The sequence below is a fragment of the Rhinatrema bivittatum genome, chromosome 5 (genome assembly GCF_901001135.1).
Source record: "Rhinatrema bivittatum chromosome 5, aRhiBiv1.1, whole genome shotgun sequence".
Classification (NCBI taxonomy): domain Eukaryota; kingdom Metazoa; phylum Chordata; class Amphibia; order Gymnophiona; family Rhinatrematidae; genus Rhinatrema; species Rhinatrema bivittatum.
In genome coordinates this window covers 133,369,300-133,386,838 of record NC_042619.1, presented here as the reverse complement: position 1 = coordinate 133,386,838, position 17,539 = coordinate 133,369,300, and the positions used below count along the sequence as shown (strand labels likewise).

Below are 17,539 nucleotides of genomic sequence, written 5' to 3'. Positions count from 1 at the left end.
TACACTCAGAGGTTGGCCTGTAGCCTTCAAACTAGTTTGTATCTGGGCAAAAACTCTGAATCCATACGGCCTAACCTCCCCAGGACAAGGTTGGGAACAACTGCTCTATATACATCCTCAGCAAAAGTAACAAAAAATTACAAGACTTCCACGCGTAACCCCCCAAATTTTACAGGGCTGAACATGGCAACACGCATCATGTTACCTGTGTAATTTTACTCCTGGTCCTGATGAGGCGCAAGTCTGAAGATTTTGAACTAAAGGGGTCCTGAACACTGGTGGGGGGGGGGGGGGGGTAGTAAAGAGAGAGCCTCTGTTAGAGAGACAGTCTGACACTCTATATCTCCCACTGTAAGAGGCCACTTTCAGCTCAAGGTGGGTTTTTTTTTTTTGGGGGGGGAGGGGGGAGTAGTGTACATTGGTCTGCTTAGGGTGCAAGGTTCTGTAAATCCTTTTAACACCGCCCCCCAAATACCCACCTTGAGCTAAAAGTGCCCCTCTTACAGTGGGAGATATATAGAGTGTCAGATTGTCTCTCTAACAGAAGTTCTCTCTCTTCCCCCTCCCCATTTGGTCACTTGTGTGAGTACATGCATAAAGGATACATGCGGCAGGAATATTTTAAATGATATGTGTATACTTGCACGAACAATATACCCCAATACACGCATTTATGGGCACACGCTCGCTCCTTTTAAAATTCACCTGTAAAACACTTCGATGCACTTCATGGGATGCAGAATGCACTAGGTGAAAATGTACTGGAAAGTGTGTCTAACTTTTGTTTTACTGCATTCTACTTATATGGACTCAAAGGGATACATTACCTTGGAGTTTATCAACTTTATTTTGAATTGTTTAGAAAGAAAAAGAGAAATTAAGAACATAAATAAATGCACTGTGTTTGAAACAATATTGCACAATGAAGAAATTGCATGTAGCTTATATGGATTTGATATAACTTTAGGTTCCTTCTTTCAGGGAAGAGAAACTGTAGATTGCAAGCAGTTAAGCTATTTATTAGTTTTTTTCTGTATAGTTGTATGAATCAAGACACTGGTCTTTAAGAAATTTTCTACAAAATACAGTACATTTAAATCTCTAAGATTAATGATAGCAAACTGGGTCAAATACTAATTAGATTAAATATGCTGTACCATAAGGTTGATAATTTTCTATCCATCCAGTTTCATCAACCCCTTTGATATACAGCACTTAAGAACAGCCAAGCTGAGTCAGACCAATGGTCCTTTACCTCAGCATCCTTAAACCTGACAGTTGCTCCAGGTTTACTAGTAATGCCCAAAGGACATTACTAGTAACCACTCCCTCTAAATATATGTGCCTGGCAACTCAGACCCCATCCAATCTCTAATATCTGTTTATGTCCTTGTCTTCTAGGAATGCATCCTTCTTGAACTTTGAAATGCTGTCATTCTGCCTTTTATATGAAAAAAAAAACCAACCCAAAAAGCTGCTTGTGGTTTCTTTTTGTTCCTGAAGAAATATATAAAATTATCCTAAAAAACTAAAGGCAATGGAAGAATATGTTGTTTTTCTTAACTTAAATGAATTTCATGGTAATGTAAGTAAAGGTCAATAAATGCTAATTTTGTTGATCTTTATGGACATAAAATAATGGACTTATCACCTATGAGTTCTTAAAACCATAAAATTGTAGTTGAGAATACACCGAGAGCCTGTGTGAGATTAACAGTATCTTTTGTGACTATTGTTTCATGAGTTTAATTGCAGGAATCTTTCCACATAAAGTGTTCTAGTATATAATAAAAGCATTTTACATGTACTTACTAGCCACAAGACGCCTTCCATCTGAGAGAATCATTTCTCCACTTTCCACTAGAGTTTTTAAAATGCAGGTAACATTTGTTGGTGCTTTATCTGCCTCATCTATTACTAAAATATGCCCCATCTTGACTGCTTTCACCTAGAAGACAAGACACATACTATAAATGTCACTCCCCAGCACACATATTAATTGAAGTTGCTTACCTGTAACAAGCGTTAGCCAAACAAAAATCCACACAAGATGGATGACATCATCCCACAGAGCCAAGTTGTTTTTCTCTCAAAGCCCAGAAAGTTTTCTCTCTGAATATGCGCTGGTCTACTCAATCTTTTTCCAAACTTGGTAAACTTTATGGGGAGGGAGGGACTGTGTGGCAGTTTGTTTTGCTGTCCACGAAGGACACCTGTTACAGGTAAGCAACTTCGCTTTCTCCGTGGACAAGCACAACAGTCACACAAGATGGGCTTCACTAGCTGAGGGTTGCTTCAAATTAGTTACGACTTTTAATGGTTTCTTGGCAATCTGTTTTGTGTATTGCAGGAAGTAGGAGTGGAGGAGTAGCCTAGTGGTTAGAGCAGTGGGCTATGAACCAGGAGACCAGCGTTCAAGTCCCACTGGCACTCCTTGTGACCTTGGGCAAGTCACTTTACCCTCCATTGCCTCAGGTACAAACTTAGATTGTAAGCCCTCTGGGGATAGGGAAATACCCACAGTACCTGAATGTAATCTGCTTTGAAATGCTGAAAAAAAAAGTGTGAAAAGCAGAAATTAAATAAATAAATAAAAATAATAATACATGTTTTGATTATTTAGAAATGTTCCTAAGCATTTCTTGTCCAAATGAACTGTCATTGCATGAAAAAGTATGTACAGTGGCATGAGGCAACCTTGCAGAAATCTTAGATTGATGCTGAATTGTGATGTGCTGTTGACACGAACTTTGCTTGTATCTGATGCGCCTTTATTGTATGCAGAATTTCCAACCTCATAGTTGCAAAGCTGTGAAAGATACATTGTGTCAACCATCTTGATAAAGTTTGTTTTTAAACAGCTGACCTTTTTTTTTTTTTTAGTTCTGTCATATGATATGAGAAGCTGGCTCAATTTCCTGAAGGTTTGCACTCTGTCCAAATAAAACAAGAGGGCTCTTCTGCAGACCAGACAGTTCAGCTGTTATCGCATGTGGTTTAGGAAAGAACATTGGTAGTATTATTTCTTGATTTAAGTGGAATTGTGAATCTACTTTAGGAAGAAACTTTGGGTGAGTTCTAAGAAATACTTTGTTTTTGAATATTTTTGCACACAGAGTATAGGTTCATGCCATGAAGTTAACAAGTAGCACATTTAAGACTAATCGGAGAAAATTCTTTTTCACTCAACGCACAATAAAGCTCTGGAATTTGTTGCCAGAGGATGTGGTTAGTGCAGTTAGTGTAGCTGGGTTCAAAAAAGGTTTGGATACGTTCTTGGAGGAGAAGTCCATTAATGGCTATTAATCAAGTTTACTTAGGGAATAGCCACTGCTATTAATTGCATCAGTAGCATGGGATCTTCTTAGTGTTTGGGTAATTGCCAGGTTCTTGTGGCCTGATTTAGCCTCTGTTGGAAACAGGATGCTGGGCTTGATGGACCCTTGGTCTAACCCAGCATGGCAATTTCTTATGTTCTTACTAATGCCTATAGTTCACTTACTCTTCTGGCTGAAGTAACTATTAGAAATAAGGTTTTCCATGCTAGGAACTTCATATCTCCAGTCGACATTGGCTCAAATGGCAGTTTCAAAAGATGTGCCAACACAATATTCAAGTCCCATTGAGGTGCAAATTCTTTTTTAGTGGCAGTCTAAGGTTGTACAGACCTTTTATGAATCTAGCCACTAATGGTGGCTGAGAAATTGGTTTTCCTTCACTCATGTTGAGATAATCTGCTATTGTGGTCAAATGTACTCTGATGTAATTTTTTAGTCCAGGTCCATACTGTGAAGTACATACTGGAGTATTTTCAAAGTTGAATAAGCGAAAGGGTGTTCTTGATTTGTTCATCAGTTAGTGAATATTTTCCATTTGAAATTGTAGGATTTTCTTGTAACAGGTTTTCTGGATGCCATTAGAATTTCATTTACTCTTTGAGTAAATGTAGCTGCTTGATTATGTTGCTTTCAACATCCATGCTGTCAATGCTTGAGGCTGGAGGTTGGGATACAGGGCCATTCCCCCTTATTGAGTGAACAGGTTCAGAATTATCAGTAATTTTACAGGTATATTGGCTGCCAGTCTGATCAAACATGGAACCAGCTCTTATGAGACCAGCAGGGTGCTAACAAGATCATAGTTCCTTTGTCTTGCCTTAATTTCAAAATTGTCCTTGTTATTAAAGGAATTGGTGGAAAAGAATATACCATCCCTTCGTTCCATGGAATTAGAAAAGCATCCTTTGCTATTGCATATTGTAATGGCCTTTTCGAATAATACTTCTGTAGTCTGTGATTGAATGGAGATGCAAATAGGTCTACACCTGGTGTGTCCCCCAAGTTGTGATAAGGTCCTGTGGAATGAAATTGTTAAGTGACCTTTTGAATGGATGTAACTGAAGCTCAATCTCCCAGCTATATTATTTTATTTTCTTGGTAGGTAGAATTCCGAAATCTGAATTTTCCTTTTGGTTGCCCAGTTCTATATAGCCATGGAATCTTTGCAGAATAGGTTGAATACTATTCCTTCCTGCTTTATTATATAGAACATAGCTACCAGATTGTATTTGTATGGTTTTGTTTTCCAGCCAAGGCTCAAATGTTTTTAGAGGACTGAAAATCACTCAGATCTAGAAGACTGATATCAAGAATAGATTCTTCTTTCGATCATTCTCATTGTGAACAGATGGCACTGAGATGTGCTCCCTATCCATGAGATATGTCCATCGTCACTATAGCTTGTATTATTAGAAGGTGGAATTTCTAACCAAATAGTAGGTTTCTTTTGATTGTTCACCATGTAGAATATAAATTAAAGAAGTCGCCTATTGTAAATGGTGTTTTTCATAGCTATCAGAATGAATTAGCCATTACATGTGGGGAGTCCCAAGTTGAGGACTGCAGCAGAGTGTTTACTCAGAATGCAACTTGGCCCCAAATGTGGAGAATGGACTACAGTGAGATCAGATTTTGCAAAACTGCTTGTCCAAATTTACTGTCAGTCTTTCAGAGGTAATCAAGACAGTAGTGGGAAGTAAAGGTATGAACAGAAGACCAAGTTGCAGTTTTGCAGATATCTTCAATAGGCACTTTTTGAAAATGAGCAATGGAAGCAGCCATTGCTCTCACCTGATGAGCCTTTACACATTCTGTGACATACAGTCCTGCTAAGACGTAGCAGTGATGAATGTACTCAGCCAGCCAGTTAGATAAAGTAAGCTTGGTGATCATGACTTCTAGCCTTTTGGGATTGTATGAGACAGATACTTGAGAGGTTTTACGATGCGGCTAAGTATGTTTTCTTTTAATACTCTAAAGCCCTTTTGTGCTCCAGATTATGAAGGACTTTTTCACTGTCATGCGCATCGGGCGAAGGAAAGAAGGTAGGCAATACAATGGATTTGATATGAAAAGCTGAGTTGATTTTTGGCAGAAATTTCGGATTAGTAGGGAGAATCACCCTGTTGTGGAAGAATTGGATGTACAAGGTTAGTGGATGAGAGCTTGAAGTTCGTTGAAACTCAAATAAAGTGACTGTGACAAGGAACACCATCTTCCATGTCAAGTACTTCAGAGAAGATGATTCTATTAGCTCAAAGGGAGATTTCAATAGTTGAGAAAGGATCACATTCAGGTCCCATAGAACAGGTAGCTTTTGTACCAGGGGGCTTGACATGCCATAGGCCTTTCATGAAACGAAACATCAATGGATGAATAGATATTTTGTCATCTGCTTTTGTATGGTAAACTGCTAAAGCAGCCGCTTGGCAATAGTGATCATACTATGAGGGGCCGCTTGGCAATAGTGATCATAATATGATCAAATTTGATTTAATGACTGGAAAAGGAACAGTGTGCAAATCCAAGGCTCTCGTGCTAAACTTTCAAAAGGGAAACTTTGATAAAATGAGAAAAATTGTTAGAAAAAAACTGAAAGGAGCAGCTACAAAAGTAAAAAATGTCCAAGAGGCGTGGTCATTGTTAAAAAATACCATTCTAGAAGCACAGTCCACATGTATTCCACACATTAAGAAAGGTGGAAAGAAGGCAAAACGATTACCGGCATGGTTAAAAGGGGAGGTGAAAGAAGCTATTTTAGCCAAAAGATCTTCATTCAAAAATTGGAAGAAGGATCCAACAGAAGAAAATAGGATAAAGCATAAACATTGGCAAGTTCAATGTAAGACATTGATAAGACAGGCTAAGAGAGAATTTGAAAAGAAGTTGGCTGTAGAGGCAAAAACTCATAGTAAAAACTTTTTAAAATATATCCGAAGCAGAAAGCCTGTGAGGGAGTCAGTTGGACCGTTAGATGATCGAGGGGTTAAAGGGGCACTTAGAGAAGATAAGGCCATTGTGGAAAGATTAAATGATTTCTTTGCTTCGGTGTTTACTGAAGAGGATGTTGGGGAGGTACCCGTAATGGAGAAGGTTTTCATGGGTAATGATTCAGATGGACTGAATCAAATCACGGTGAACCTAGAAGATGTGGTAGGCCTGATTGACAAACTGAAGAGTAGTAAATCACCTGGACTGGATGGTATACACCCCAGAGTTCTGAAGGAACTAAAAAATGAAATTTCAGACCTATTATTAAAAATTTGTAACTTATCATTAAAATCATCCATTGTACCTGAAGACTGGAGGATAGCGAATGTAACCCCAATATTTAAAAAGGGCTCCAGGGGTGATTCGGGAAACTACAGACCAGTTAGCCTGACTTCAGTGCCAGGAAAAATAGTGGAAAGTGTTCTAAACATCAAAATCACAGAACATATAGAAAGACATGGTTTAATGGAACAAAGTCAGCATGGCTTTACCCAGGGCAAGTCTTGCCTCACAAATCTGCTTCACTCTTTTGAAGGAGTTAATAAACATGTGGATAAAGGTGAACCGGTAGATATAGTATACTTGGATTTTCAGAAGGCGTTTGACAAAGTTCCTCATAAGAGGCTTCTAGGAAAAGTAAAAAGTCATGGGATAGGTGGCGATGTCCTTTCGTGGATTGCAAACTGGCTAAAAGACAGGAAACAGAGAGTAGGATTAAATGGGCAATTTTCTCAGTGGAAGGGAGTGGACAGTGGAGTGCCTCAGGGATCTGTATTGGGACCCTTACTTTTCAATATATTTATAAATGATCTGGAAAGAAATACGACAAGTGAGATAATCAAATTTGCAGATGACACAAAATTGTTCAGAGTAGTTAAATCACAAGCAGATTGTGATAAATTGCAGGAAGACCTTGTGAGACTGGAAAATTGGGCATCCAAATGGCAGATGAAATTTAATGTGGATAAGTGCAAGGTGATGCATATAGGGAAAAATAACCCATGCTATAATTACACAATGTTGGGTTCCATATTAGGTGCTACAACCCAAGAAAGAGATCTAGGTGTCATAGTGGATAACACATTGAAATCGTTGGTACAGTGTGCTGCGGCAGTCAAAAAAGCAAACAGAATGTTGGGAATTATTAGAAAGGGAATGGTGAATAAAACGGAAAATGTCATAATGCCTCTGTATCGCTCCATGGTGAGACCGCACCTTGAATACTGTGTACAATTCTGGTCGCCGCATCTCAAAAAAAGATATAATTGCGATGGAGAAGGTACAGAGAAGGGCTACCAAAATGATAAGGGGAATGGAACAACTCCCCTATGAGGAAAGACTAAAGAGGTTAGGACTTTTCAACTTGGAGAAGAGACGACTGAAGGGGGATATGATAGAGGTGTTTAAAATCATGAGAGGTCTATAACGGGTAGATGTGAATCGGTTATTTACTCTTTTGGTTAGTAGAAAAACTAGGGGGCACTCCATGAAGTTAGCATGGGGCACATTTAAAACTAATTGGAGAAAGTTCTTTTTTACTCAATGCACAATTAAATTCTGGAATTTGTTGCCAGAGGATGTGGTTAGTGCAGTTAGTATAGCTGTGTTTAAAAAAGGATTGGATAAGTTCTTGGAGGAGAAGTCCATTACCTGCTATTAAGTTCACTTAGAGAATAGCCACTGCCATTAGCAATGGTAACATAGAATAGACTTAGTTTTTGTGTACTTGCCAGGTTCTTATGGCCTGGATTGGCCACTGTTGGAAACAGGATGCTGGGCTTGATGGACCCTTGGTCTGACCCAGTATGGCATTTTCTTATGTTCTTATGTTCTTAAAGCACTGATGTGCACTCACACCAAAGAAGGGGTGAGGCCTATTGAGAAAGGTGGAGCAAGTATTTCAGCAGATGCTTAAGTTTGCAAAAAAAATGGGTCCAAAATGTTTTGTTTAGATCATTTGGAGTACCTATTCCATTTGAATGAATAGATTCTTCTAGAAAACACTAGTATGTCCATAAGTGAAGGTCAGCGATCACAGAGTGCTCAGCATCCAAGCTATGAGGTTGAGATGATAAAATTTCCCATCTTCCTGAGTTAACAACCCAGAGGTATGGGAGGACTACTGGAAAGTTGTACAAAATATGCATATCAGATCTGTCTGGGCCACACCAGGGCTATAAGAATAAGATGACTGCAGTCCTGAAGAACCTTCTGTACTGTTATGGCAATAAGCGACAATGGAAGAAAAGAGAACATGAGGCTTTGTCCTCACTGAGAAGAAAAGCATCTTGATCCAGTTTGTGATCACTTGGCAAAACTGAGCAAAACTCATTTCGTGTACTGCTGTGACGTGAAAGGTTCACTGACAGACCCATAAACTAAAGAGTTTGTCAGCCACTGATGGCTGTAGACCACTCAGGTTGTTTAAACACTCTACTGAGATGATCTGCTAGCTGGAGATGCTCCAGCAAATAGGTGGTATGGGGAATAGCTCGATTCTTTTCCACCCAATTCCAGATTATTAGAGCTTCCTGATAGATGCCATGATTCCATTCCTCCTTGCTTGTTGATGTAAAACATTGCAACCTGGTTGTCTGTTTGAATCAGGATGCTGTTTCCTTGAAAAAAATGCACAAAGACTGATAGAGTGTATCTGACTGATCTCAACCTTAGAAGACTGATTTCATAACAGCTCTCTTGAAGAGTCCAGATGCCTTGTGTTCGAAGGATTCCAGTGTGCACTCCCCATCCTTTGGTGGAAGCATCCTTTGCCAGAACCACTTGATAGGGAAGAAAGCAAAGATGGGTTCCTTCTTTGAGAACTCATGGGTGTAGCCAATACCATGACTCCCATTTTATGGTCACTGTGATTTGCATTTGAGATGATAGCAGTTGAGTTAGTTGATCCCATTAGGTACACAGACCTCACTTGAGGAACCAGATGTGAAGATGGGTCAGCAGAACCACTTGGATGGCTGCTGCTGTGTGACTAATGACTACCAGAAGCCATCTGGTGGACAAGTGTGGAGAAGAGAGGAGGTTGAGGATGAGCAAAGTCATGGTTTCACTCAGTTGGGAGGCAGGAATGCTCTTTCTTTATCAAGTTTCTCCAAGCCCTGATAAATATAAATGTCTCAATGGGCTCCATGCTTGATTTCTCAAAGTTGACCAGGAAACCTAAGTATTGTTGAGCCCAGAGAGCGAAGCATGTCATCTCTTGAGTTTACTGTGATAAGTAAATTGTCCAGGTATGGAAAGATTTATATTCCCTGGTGATGGAGATGATCTGCCACTAGGTTGATGACAGGCCAAACAGAAGTACTCTACTATTAGTGGGAAGTATCCATCTGGAAGAAGAGGTAGCATCACTGCAAAGCGTGGGATCAGTATATGAGTGTATGCATCCTTTAGATCCAATGCACACACCCATTCATCCTTCTGAAAATAATGCAGGATCATGCTAGGGAGTTCATTTTGAATTCCTCTTGGAGAAAATGTTTGTTCAGGCATCTCAAGTCGAGAATAGGATGCAGATTCCCAGTTTCTTGTGGATATGGAAGTATCAGGAATAGAAACACTAGAATTGATTCTATCACTCGTTGTTATAGAAGCAATTGGACTTCCAGTTAAAAATGCAGTAAATGAAAGGGATCTGGATGGAGTGCCACATGATGTGGGAGGCTTGGAGGCTGGGAGAAATGCAACTATCTCGGGGCTTTGGCCTGAGCAGACAGAGGAGTTTTTTTTATAAGCTCCTGACTGTTGTGCCTATCGGTCTCAGATGGCTTCAACCTCTGTGCCTCACCTCTCTGCTCTCCCCGCTAGCCTTGGGAAGATGGCTACCACCGCATCTACATGCTGCTCTCTCCGGCGTCCCCGGGACAGCAATGGCAAGGCAATCCACCATGTTTCTGCTGAGGGCCTCTGAAGGTGCGCGCACGCACGCCACCCACGTCTTTATCCACGTCATGGTGGGAACCTCGGGGGCGGCCCCTTCAAGTGACGTCACGCCATCCGGATATTTAGCCTGCCCTTCGTTTGCTAACAAATCGAGTTAGCAAGGATTGGACTTGTCCGGTCTAAGCTACTCTGCTGCTTCCCTGCTGCCGCTGGAAGCTCTCTCTGCCCTTCGGGGTAATTCTCTAACCTGGATACTCGCTCCTCAGGGGCCCTTTGCTTTCTTTCAGGTGCCTATCAGGGATCAGGTACTCGCTCCTCGAGGGCCTGCTCTCCCTGCCTCGGTGCCTGTATTAAACTACTTCTGCCTGCTGGGATCTCCATCTATACAGCTACCAACTTAGTGAGTAATCTAACATTGTCAGTCTGTCTCATCTACAGATTAGCACTGGGAACCTGCATCCTGCACTCCCTATACTATCATTGCGAAACTGGTCTCCTCTGCCTAGGGCCCCTGAACTGCTACCTCTGTATCACCTCACTACTGCCACCTCTGGTGGTATCATTCTGCTGTATAATAAAAGATAAATCTCTGTGTTTGTGTATCTCGAGTCTAGTCTAGTAATGTGGATCCTCATGGGGCTCCTCCCCGTGGGAGTGGTCATCATCACAGTACCCAAGAATCCACTCCAACACCTCAAAACCATAACACTGCTCAACTCTTTCCCAGCGAGGCAGATGAGGCTGCATTGTGGGATGAGGACTACTGAGACTCTGGAGAGATTTATGCAGTTCCTTGATGCAAAGCTCCCTGAACCTATGCAAGTGTGGGGATGTGTGTCCATAGGCATTGCAATTCTTCTGGTCATGTTCTGGACTGAAGCATCGATAACATAGTTCGTGTCCATCAGTAAGGGGCATAGGGCCGGATTTTAAAAGGGTTACGCGCATAACCCTCTTAAAAGGCCCCTGTGCGCGCTGAGCCTATTTTGCATAGGCTCGGCGGTGCGCACAAGCCCCGGGACACGAGTAAGTCCCGGGGCTTTGCAAAGGGGGCATGTCGGGGGTGTGTCTGGTGGGCAGCGCAAATTTTGGGGCGGGGCGGGAGGCATGTCGGGGGTGTGATGCTGGCCCAGGGGCGTGGTCAAGGCCTCCGGACCAGCCCCCGGGTCGGGTGATGGCGCGCCAACAGCCCGCTGGCGCGCCTGTTCCATCCGATTTCGGAGCGGCCTTGGAGGGAACAGGCAGCGCGCGCCGGGCTCGGCGCGCGCAGGTTGCACAAATGTGCACCCCTTTGCGCGCGCCAACCCCGGAGTTTATAAGATACGCGTGGCTACGCGCGTATCTTATAAAATCCAGGGTACTTTTGTTCGCGCCTGGTGCATGAACAAAAGTACGCGCGCATAAATTTATAAAATCTACCCCACAATCTTTCCACAGATACAACTTTTGAAAACACTCACCATAGTTGATTTCTTCTTCTGTCCAGACATGGTGGAAGAGAAGCCCACACTTCAGTGGTATGATTGTTTCTTTTGGTAGCACTGAGAAGTGCTGTTGGGGATGCAAAGGCAGCAAGGCAACTTAATATGAAGAAAATGAAGAAAAAATATTGAATTGAAAAAGGATTTTTACAGAAAAATTATAGGAGACTGAGTTCCTGTCCATGTTATGCGCAGACAAAAAATGACCAAGAATGCTCACGAGGCAATGCCATGTGGGAACTCCCACACATGCTCTAACTCAGAGAGACAAGTCCGATGCCGCCAATGATGTCACACATCATTGTTTAGGTTGATTATGTAGCTTAGTGGCTGAATGAGCTGATTCCACTTGCTTTTTAGATGCCATTGAGTTTGTCTCAATTTTAGTTGTGATAACAGTGTTATATACATTCTTGATGCCATGTGTCCTAGTAGTTTTATGTATTGTTTGGCTGTTACCCATTTCGTTGCTTTCACTTCTTGTGCTAAGCTGATTAATTTGTTCACTTTCTTCATTGGAAGATATGTTTTCACTTTGATCATATTCAACTCTGTGCCTATAAATTCCAGATGCTGTTTTGGTCTGAATGGCTAGGTTAAGTAGGACTGAGGCTTGGGCACTGTATAATCAGTGAGGAGAGACATGGCAGGGTAGTGAGCAAGGTTCGCTGAAGACCCCTGGTGGAAGGAAGACTGTACAGCAGGCAAAACTGTGACAATGAGCTGTTATTACTGCTTGGCATTATTCTGGGTGCTACTGTGAGACCAAAAAGCAACACCATCTATTGGTAATGTTGATCTTCTAGGGTGAATCTTAGGTGCTTTCAAAGAGCTCTGTTGATTGTAATGTGCACATAGGCATCTTTTAGGACCAAAGATGTTAGCCAGTATGATCTTTGTAGGAGTGGTAATATGAAACCTATAGAATTCATCTTGAACTTCTTTTTTTTTTTTTTTTTTTAGATAAATATCTAGATCTCTGAGATCTACCAATAGGTGAAGATCTCCTGTTTTTTTCAGAATCCAGAAGTACCTGAAATAAAAACCTGTTCCCTTTTGAGATGGAGGAAATGGTTGAAAAATCTTTGTCTGAAGAAGTGATTTCAACTCCTTCTGTATTATGGTTAGCTGATCTATTGGATGTTGACGATAGATTTGGGGGTTTGAATATGGCAAGTTTTCAAAGTTTAGAAAATATCCTTTGTTTATTATTTTCAAAACCTATTTATTGGTTGTTATTGGACTCCAACATTTTTTAAACATTTTAACTTTTCTCCCCTACTTCCAGGTCTGGAAATGGGTTTTATTGGTTTGCTAGTTCTGAATCAAAAGGATGTAGTGGATCTCAGGGGATGCCGATTGATTTGCTTCTGTTGAGATCCATTACAGTTTCGCTGCCTGTATTGTAACTGCTGATTCTGTTGTAGTTGGTGTTGGTGTTGCTGCTGTATGAGTATAGGACATTTTTTGTAGGTATGACCTTCTATAAGGTTCTTGTTTGTATCACTTTTGTGTTGATGATTCTTTTTAAGAGGAAGTGGGAGACTGAAGAGCTGTCCTACACCAGGTCCACTTTCTAGTAAAGATCCCAAAGGAAACACTACACTAATGATAGTTTGTAAATAATGTAAATTATATTAACAATGATGTGCACTGATATTATAGATAATATAAAACTTAATTTTACTTTTCATCTGAAAAAATATGTATTTTTTGGGCCAGCCCTATGGTTCAAATTAACACACTGTGTGTTATAGCACAGAAGACAGGGCCCAGGGAAGGATGGAAGAAAGACTATCACTACTACAGTGATGTAAGGAAGCTTTGAGAAGGTTTTCTATGAAACCAGACACTTTTGATGGTGATGAAGAAAAAAAGATAATGAGATTGCACTGATCAAACTTGTAGGAATTAGTAAGGCAGTTGATAAGCTAAAATGTATGTTAAAGATTGACCAGTATGTTATTAAAGGTCAGTTTTAATTTTTTTTCTGCCTTCTAGACTCAATTTACAAGAAATGATATGACTTACAAGAATCTAGTCATATTATCTATATATGAGATACAATTATAATGACAACCAATTAGAAAGTGTTATGCAAACAAATTAACCCATTGATGTGTAAGTTTAGAGGCAGTGACAGAGTGTAATGGCTCAGAAGAGCTGAGCTGGCATTACTCTGCATTATTTGGTAAGTTGCACTGCTTATATTATGAGATATCTTATAATAAAAGACTAAATATTTTTCTCTTACTGATTTGTTGGTATTCAGTGTTTATTACTACCCCCAACTGTGACCCCTTAGAGCAGGGATGAGCAAACTGGGGGACGGCTTGAACAGTCCTGAAGGGGGGGAACACTGACAGCCCAATCAGTGAAGGGAAGAAAAAAAAGTCAACTTTCAGTGCTATGGATGTACTGCAAGCTCAAGAGGAAAGGAGCTGCAAGAGCATGATGACATCATTGTAAGTATGCCACGGTTTAGCCATGTGTCTCTTTCGGTGGGCCAGGGAGAGCAGCTGCTTCTGCTGTGGTGGGCCCAGGTGGGGAGCTGCTTGCTCTGCTGCAGAACTGGACATGGGAACAGCCACAACCCAGGAAGAGCTGACACCCTCAGGCCTCAGCCCGGGAGAAGTCCCTGCTGCTGCCGGATCACTATGCAGGCAGAGAGATCACGCTGTTGCCTAGAGGGAGAAAACAAGTGGTGAGGTTGGGGAGGGGAATTGGCAAAGAGGCCAGGGAGAATGAGGAAATGGAGGGGAGAGAGGAGGAAGGTAGGGAAGGGAGAATAAAGGTAAAAAGCTAAATTAGCAAATCAAAGCAGAGAAAATAAAAAAAGTTGAACTAAGAAAATAGAAAAGGAGAGAAAGAAAAAGAAAAAATTAGTGAAAACAAAAAAACCTCCAAAACATTGGGCAGGGTGGGATAGAGTTTTTCTCACCTCCTAAAAAATGTTGGCTGGCACTTAAGTTTTTGTTTGTTTGTTTTGGTTTTTTTTTAAGTTTCCAGCCCTTACCGTTATGATGGATGGCCTGTGGGTTGGGGTATGGTGTGATGTGTCTCTCCCTGTATTTGGTGTGCTTTGGTCTGTGTGCGTAGTCTATGTCTCTGTGTCTGATGTAATCTTCTGTCTCCCTCAGTGTCTGTTTGTGGTTTGTCTGTGTTTTTCTCTCTAGGTGTGTTCTATGTCTGTGTTTCTGTGCCTGACTGCGTGCGGGTGTCTGTATCTGCATGCGGGGTGTCTATCTGCTAAGAAATGGGTTAACTGAATGTGTGTGTGGGGAGGGATCTCTGTGTCTGTCTGTCAGTATGTGGGGTGTCTTTGTGTATCTGGGTACAGGGTGTCTCTGCCTCTCTGTGCCTGTGTATGTGTGAGCTTACTCTTTTCAGCAACTTGATGAGAAACAAAATGAGGGCTTTGATCCACTGGTTGGCAGTGTGGCCGCCTGGTGAATACCCTTCATGTTTGCGTGCATTTGTGTATATATGTATATATATATATATATATATATATATAAAAACATATATGTAGCAATCTATCTTGGGAGGCCCCAACCAACTACATGAATGAAAGGGGTGGGGTTGCCACAGCTCAAAATGTTTGCTCACTTCTGCCTTAAACAGAGACTTTCCTTCTAGTTCTCCTGGCTGTGAAGGCATATTGATAACCCAAGAAGAGATGAGCATGTCATGGACGCATATGATCTTTATAAGACAATCCCCCGAAGCAGACGTTTACTTCGAAACACGGCGTGTGTCAGGACTGATGGGATTATAATATAAGCAAAACAATATAAAGATAAAGTGGATTTCTAATTTTAGTTGCCTAAAAATAACTTCCAAAATTTTCAGTTTATTGACTGATGATTATTTAAAAAAGCAATGAAGGTCTGAGACAGATAGTGCTTAGTGTGGTGGTCCTTTTGTTCTTTTCTTTTGATTAACTGTGCTTTCTTTGGTACGTTTTGTGCTGGAGCAGCTTTTCTTGTGACCTTTGTGTTAATTATTTATATACACTACCACACACACCTCAGGTCAGTTGCACAGACATCAGAGATATAATACATAAATCAGGAAAAATATATTTTTTCAGCCCAAGTTGATTTACTCCTGGATTCAGCCTATTGCATTCCCTAAGAAAAGCAGGATTACAAATCCATGTATACAGAAAAGTCAAACCTGGAACTAGATCAGCCTAGCCTGATAAAATTAAACCAGCTGACTATCTTAGGTGCATCCTCAGCACCATTTGTTGGCTGACAGAAGCCAAACAAAGTAGTGGTAGCTTCCCTCTTTCCTTGGGCCTGAGTTCTTTATCCCCTTAGTGTACAGAGACCCAACAGGCCAAGACGAACAAGGATGCTGAACCCAAATCTCTCATGCCACAGTGGCCTAAGCCTCGGAGCTAGCCCAAAATACTAATCTTTTGTTGTGCTCAGATTATAACTTTTTGAGTCTTTTGCTTAGAAATTAATTTTTAACTATATTTATTCCTTTAAGTAAAAAAAAAAGTATAATGTAAATACTAACCAGTGGTGAGTCTTCATATGTAATAATACCATCTTTAACTGAAGGCTGTAAAGTAAGGCTCTGCACAGTGGTATCCCTGCAATTACAAAAAAAGGCATAAAATGTAATAAAACCCATTGATTTGTGAGAACAAACAAGAGAATAAAAGTTAACAGAAGACAGAGCATAGTGCTGATGGCAATTGCCCATAGGCAAAGTGTGCTATGGCAGCAGCTCTGGCAGGGACACTGAAATCAATATGACTGCCCATGATTGGAAGTATTTCTTTCCTGCTTGGTGCTATATATAGTTGTGACCAGCAAAGAACATTTATACTTTGCAAAGTAAAAAGAAAATAAATAACTCTGCTGCATATTCCCCAAATAGAAAAGAAAAAAAATACAGTGAACAATGTCACATAATATAGTAACAGTGAATAATAAATAGGGGTTTTTTTGCCAATTTAATATTGGATTTCTTGTTTGTGTGAAATCATATGTTGGTCCACTTGCAAACATAGACATAAAAGTCAACAAGCAGTAGTGTAGACAATACCTATTCACTGGACTAACTTCATAGATTTGTAAGTAGATTTTGAGGGCAATGCCTCCTTTATCAGGTCAGTTCAAAATGAGGTAGGCAAGACATTACTTGAATATAGAAGCAAATTGCAGGTTGTAATACAAAGGTGGTATAGTGGTGTTTGTTTTCAAAGCTGTAAAGAATTCTAAAATTAAAGGATTGGGAGAAAAAGTGAGAATCATCGCAATGCAAGCTGTAATTTCCTTGTTACTCCTGGGGGAATTCTGTGCAAAAAAATTTAAAATTCTGCACTCAAAAACTTAAAATTCTGTAAAATTCTGCAAACTTTATATTGGTCAAAATAAAACAATTTACATGACAGTCTTTAAGTAATTACATTTTAAATTAATACAAAAAAAAGTTATTACTTAAAGATGCAGAATTTTAAATCTTTTGAGCAGAAATTCACTCTAAGAGTGTCCCTTCCACTCACTCTCCCTACTCCCCTGGCCACTTTGCATTCTCAGGCCCCAACTCCTCCACTTGCCAGTATCTCTCCCCTCTACCTCTAGGCTCAACCCCTTCCACTCTATTGCCAGTCCCAGAGTTTGACCCCGTTCTCAGTACTGCCCCTCACACAGGCACCCTCTGTCCCTCCTCCTCTCTCACACACATGCTCCCTTTCTCAAATTTCTAATACACTTACACACAACCTCATACAGGCTCCCTCACTCTCTTGCACACACACACACACACACATCCCCTTATACAGGGCCCTCTCTCTTGCATACACACTTA

General features: G+C 40.8%; 1 protein-coding gene and 1 long non-coding RNA gene across 3 annotated transcripts in view; one reads left to right on the top strand and one right to left on the bottom strand.

Annotated features, from left to right (window-relative positions):
- The window catches only part of LOC115092238, a 50,851-nt gene extending 49,032 nt beyond the window's left edge, over nt 1-1,819 (top strand). For both annotated transcript variants that reach the window (XR_003856955.1, XR_003856956.1), the window contains exon 4: nt 1,402-1,819. This is a non-coding gene — a long non-coding RNA (uncharacterized LOC115092238). The remainder of the gene's footprint in view (nt 1-1,401) is intronic.
- VWA8 (von Willebrand factor A domain containing 8) overlaps nt 1-17,539 on the bottom strand; it is a 745,717-nt gene that overhangs the window by 340,574 nt on the left and 387,604 nt on the right. The window contains 2 exon segments of the mRNA XM_029602953.1: nt 1,813-1,948; nt 16,241-16,316. Of these exon segments, the coding sequence (XP_029458813.1) occupies nt 1,813-1,948; nt 16,241-16,316 (212 nt within the window).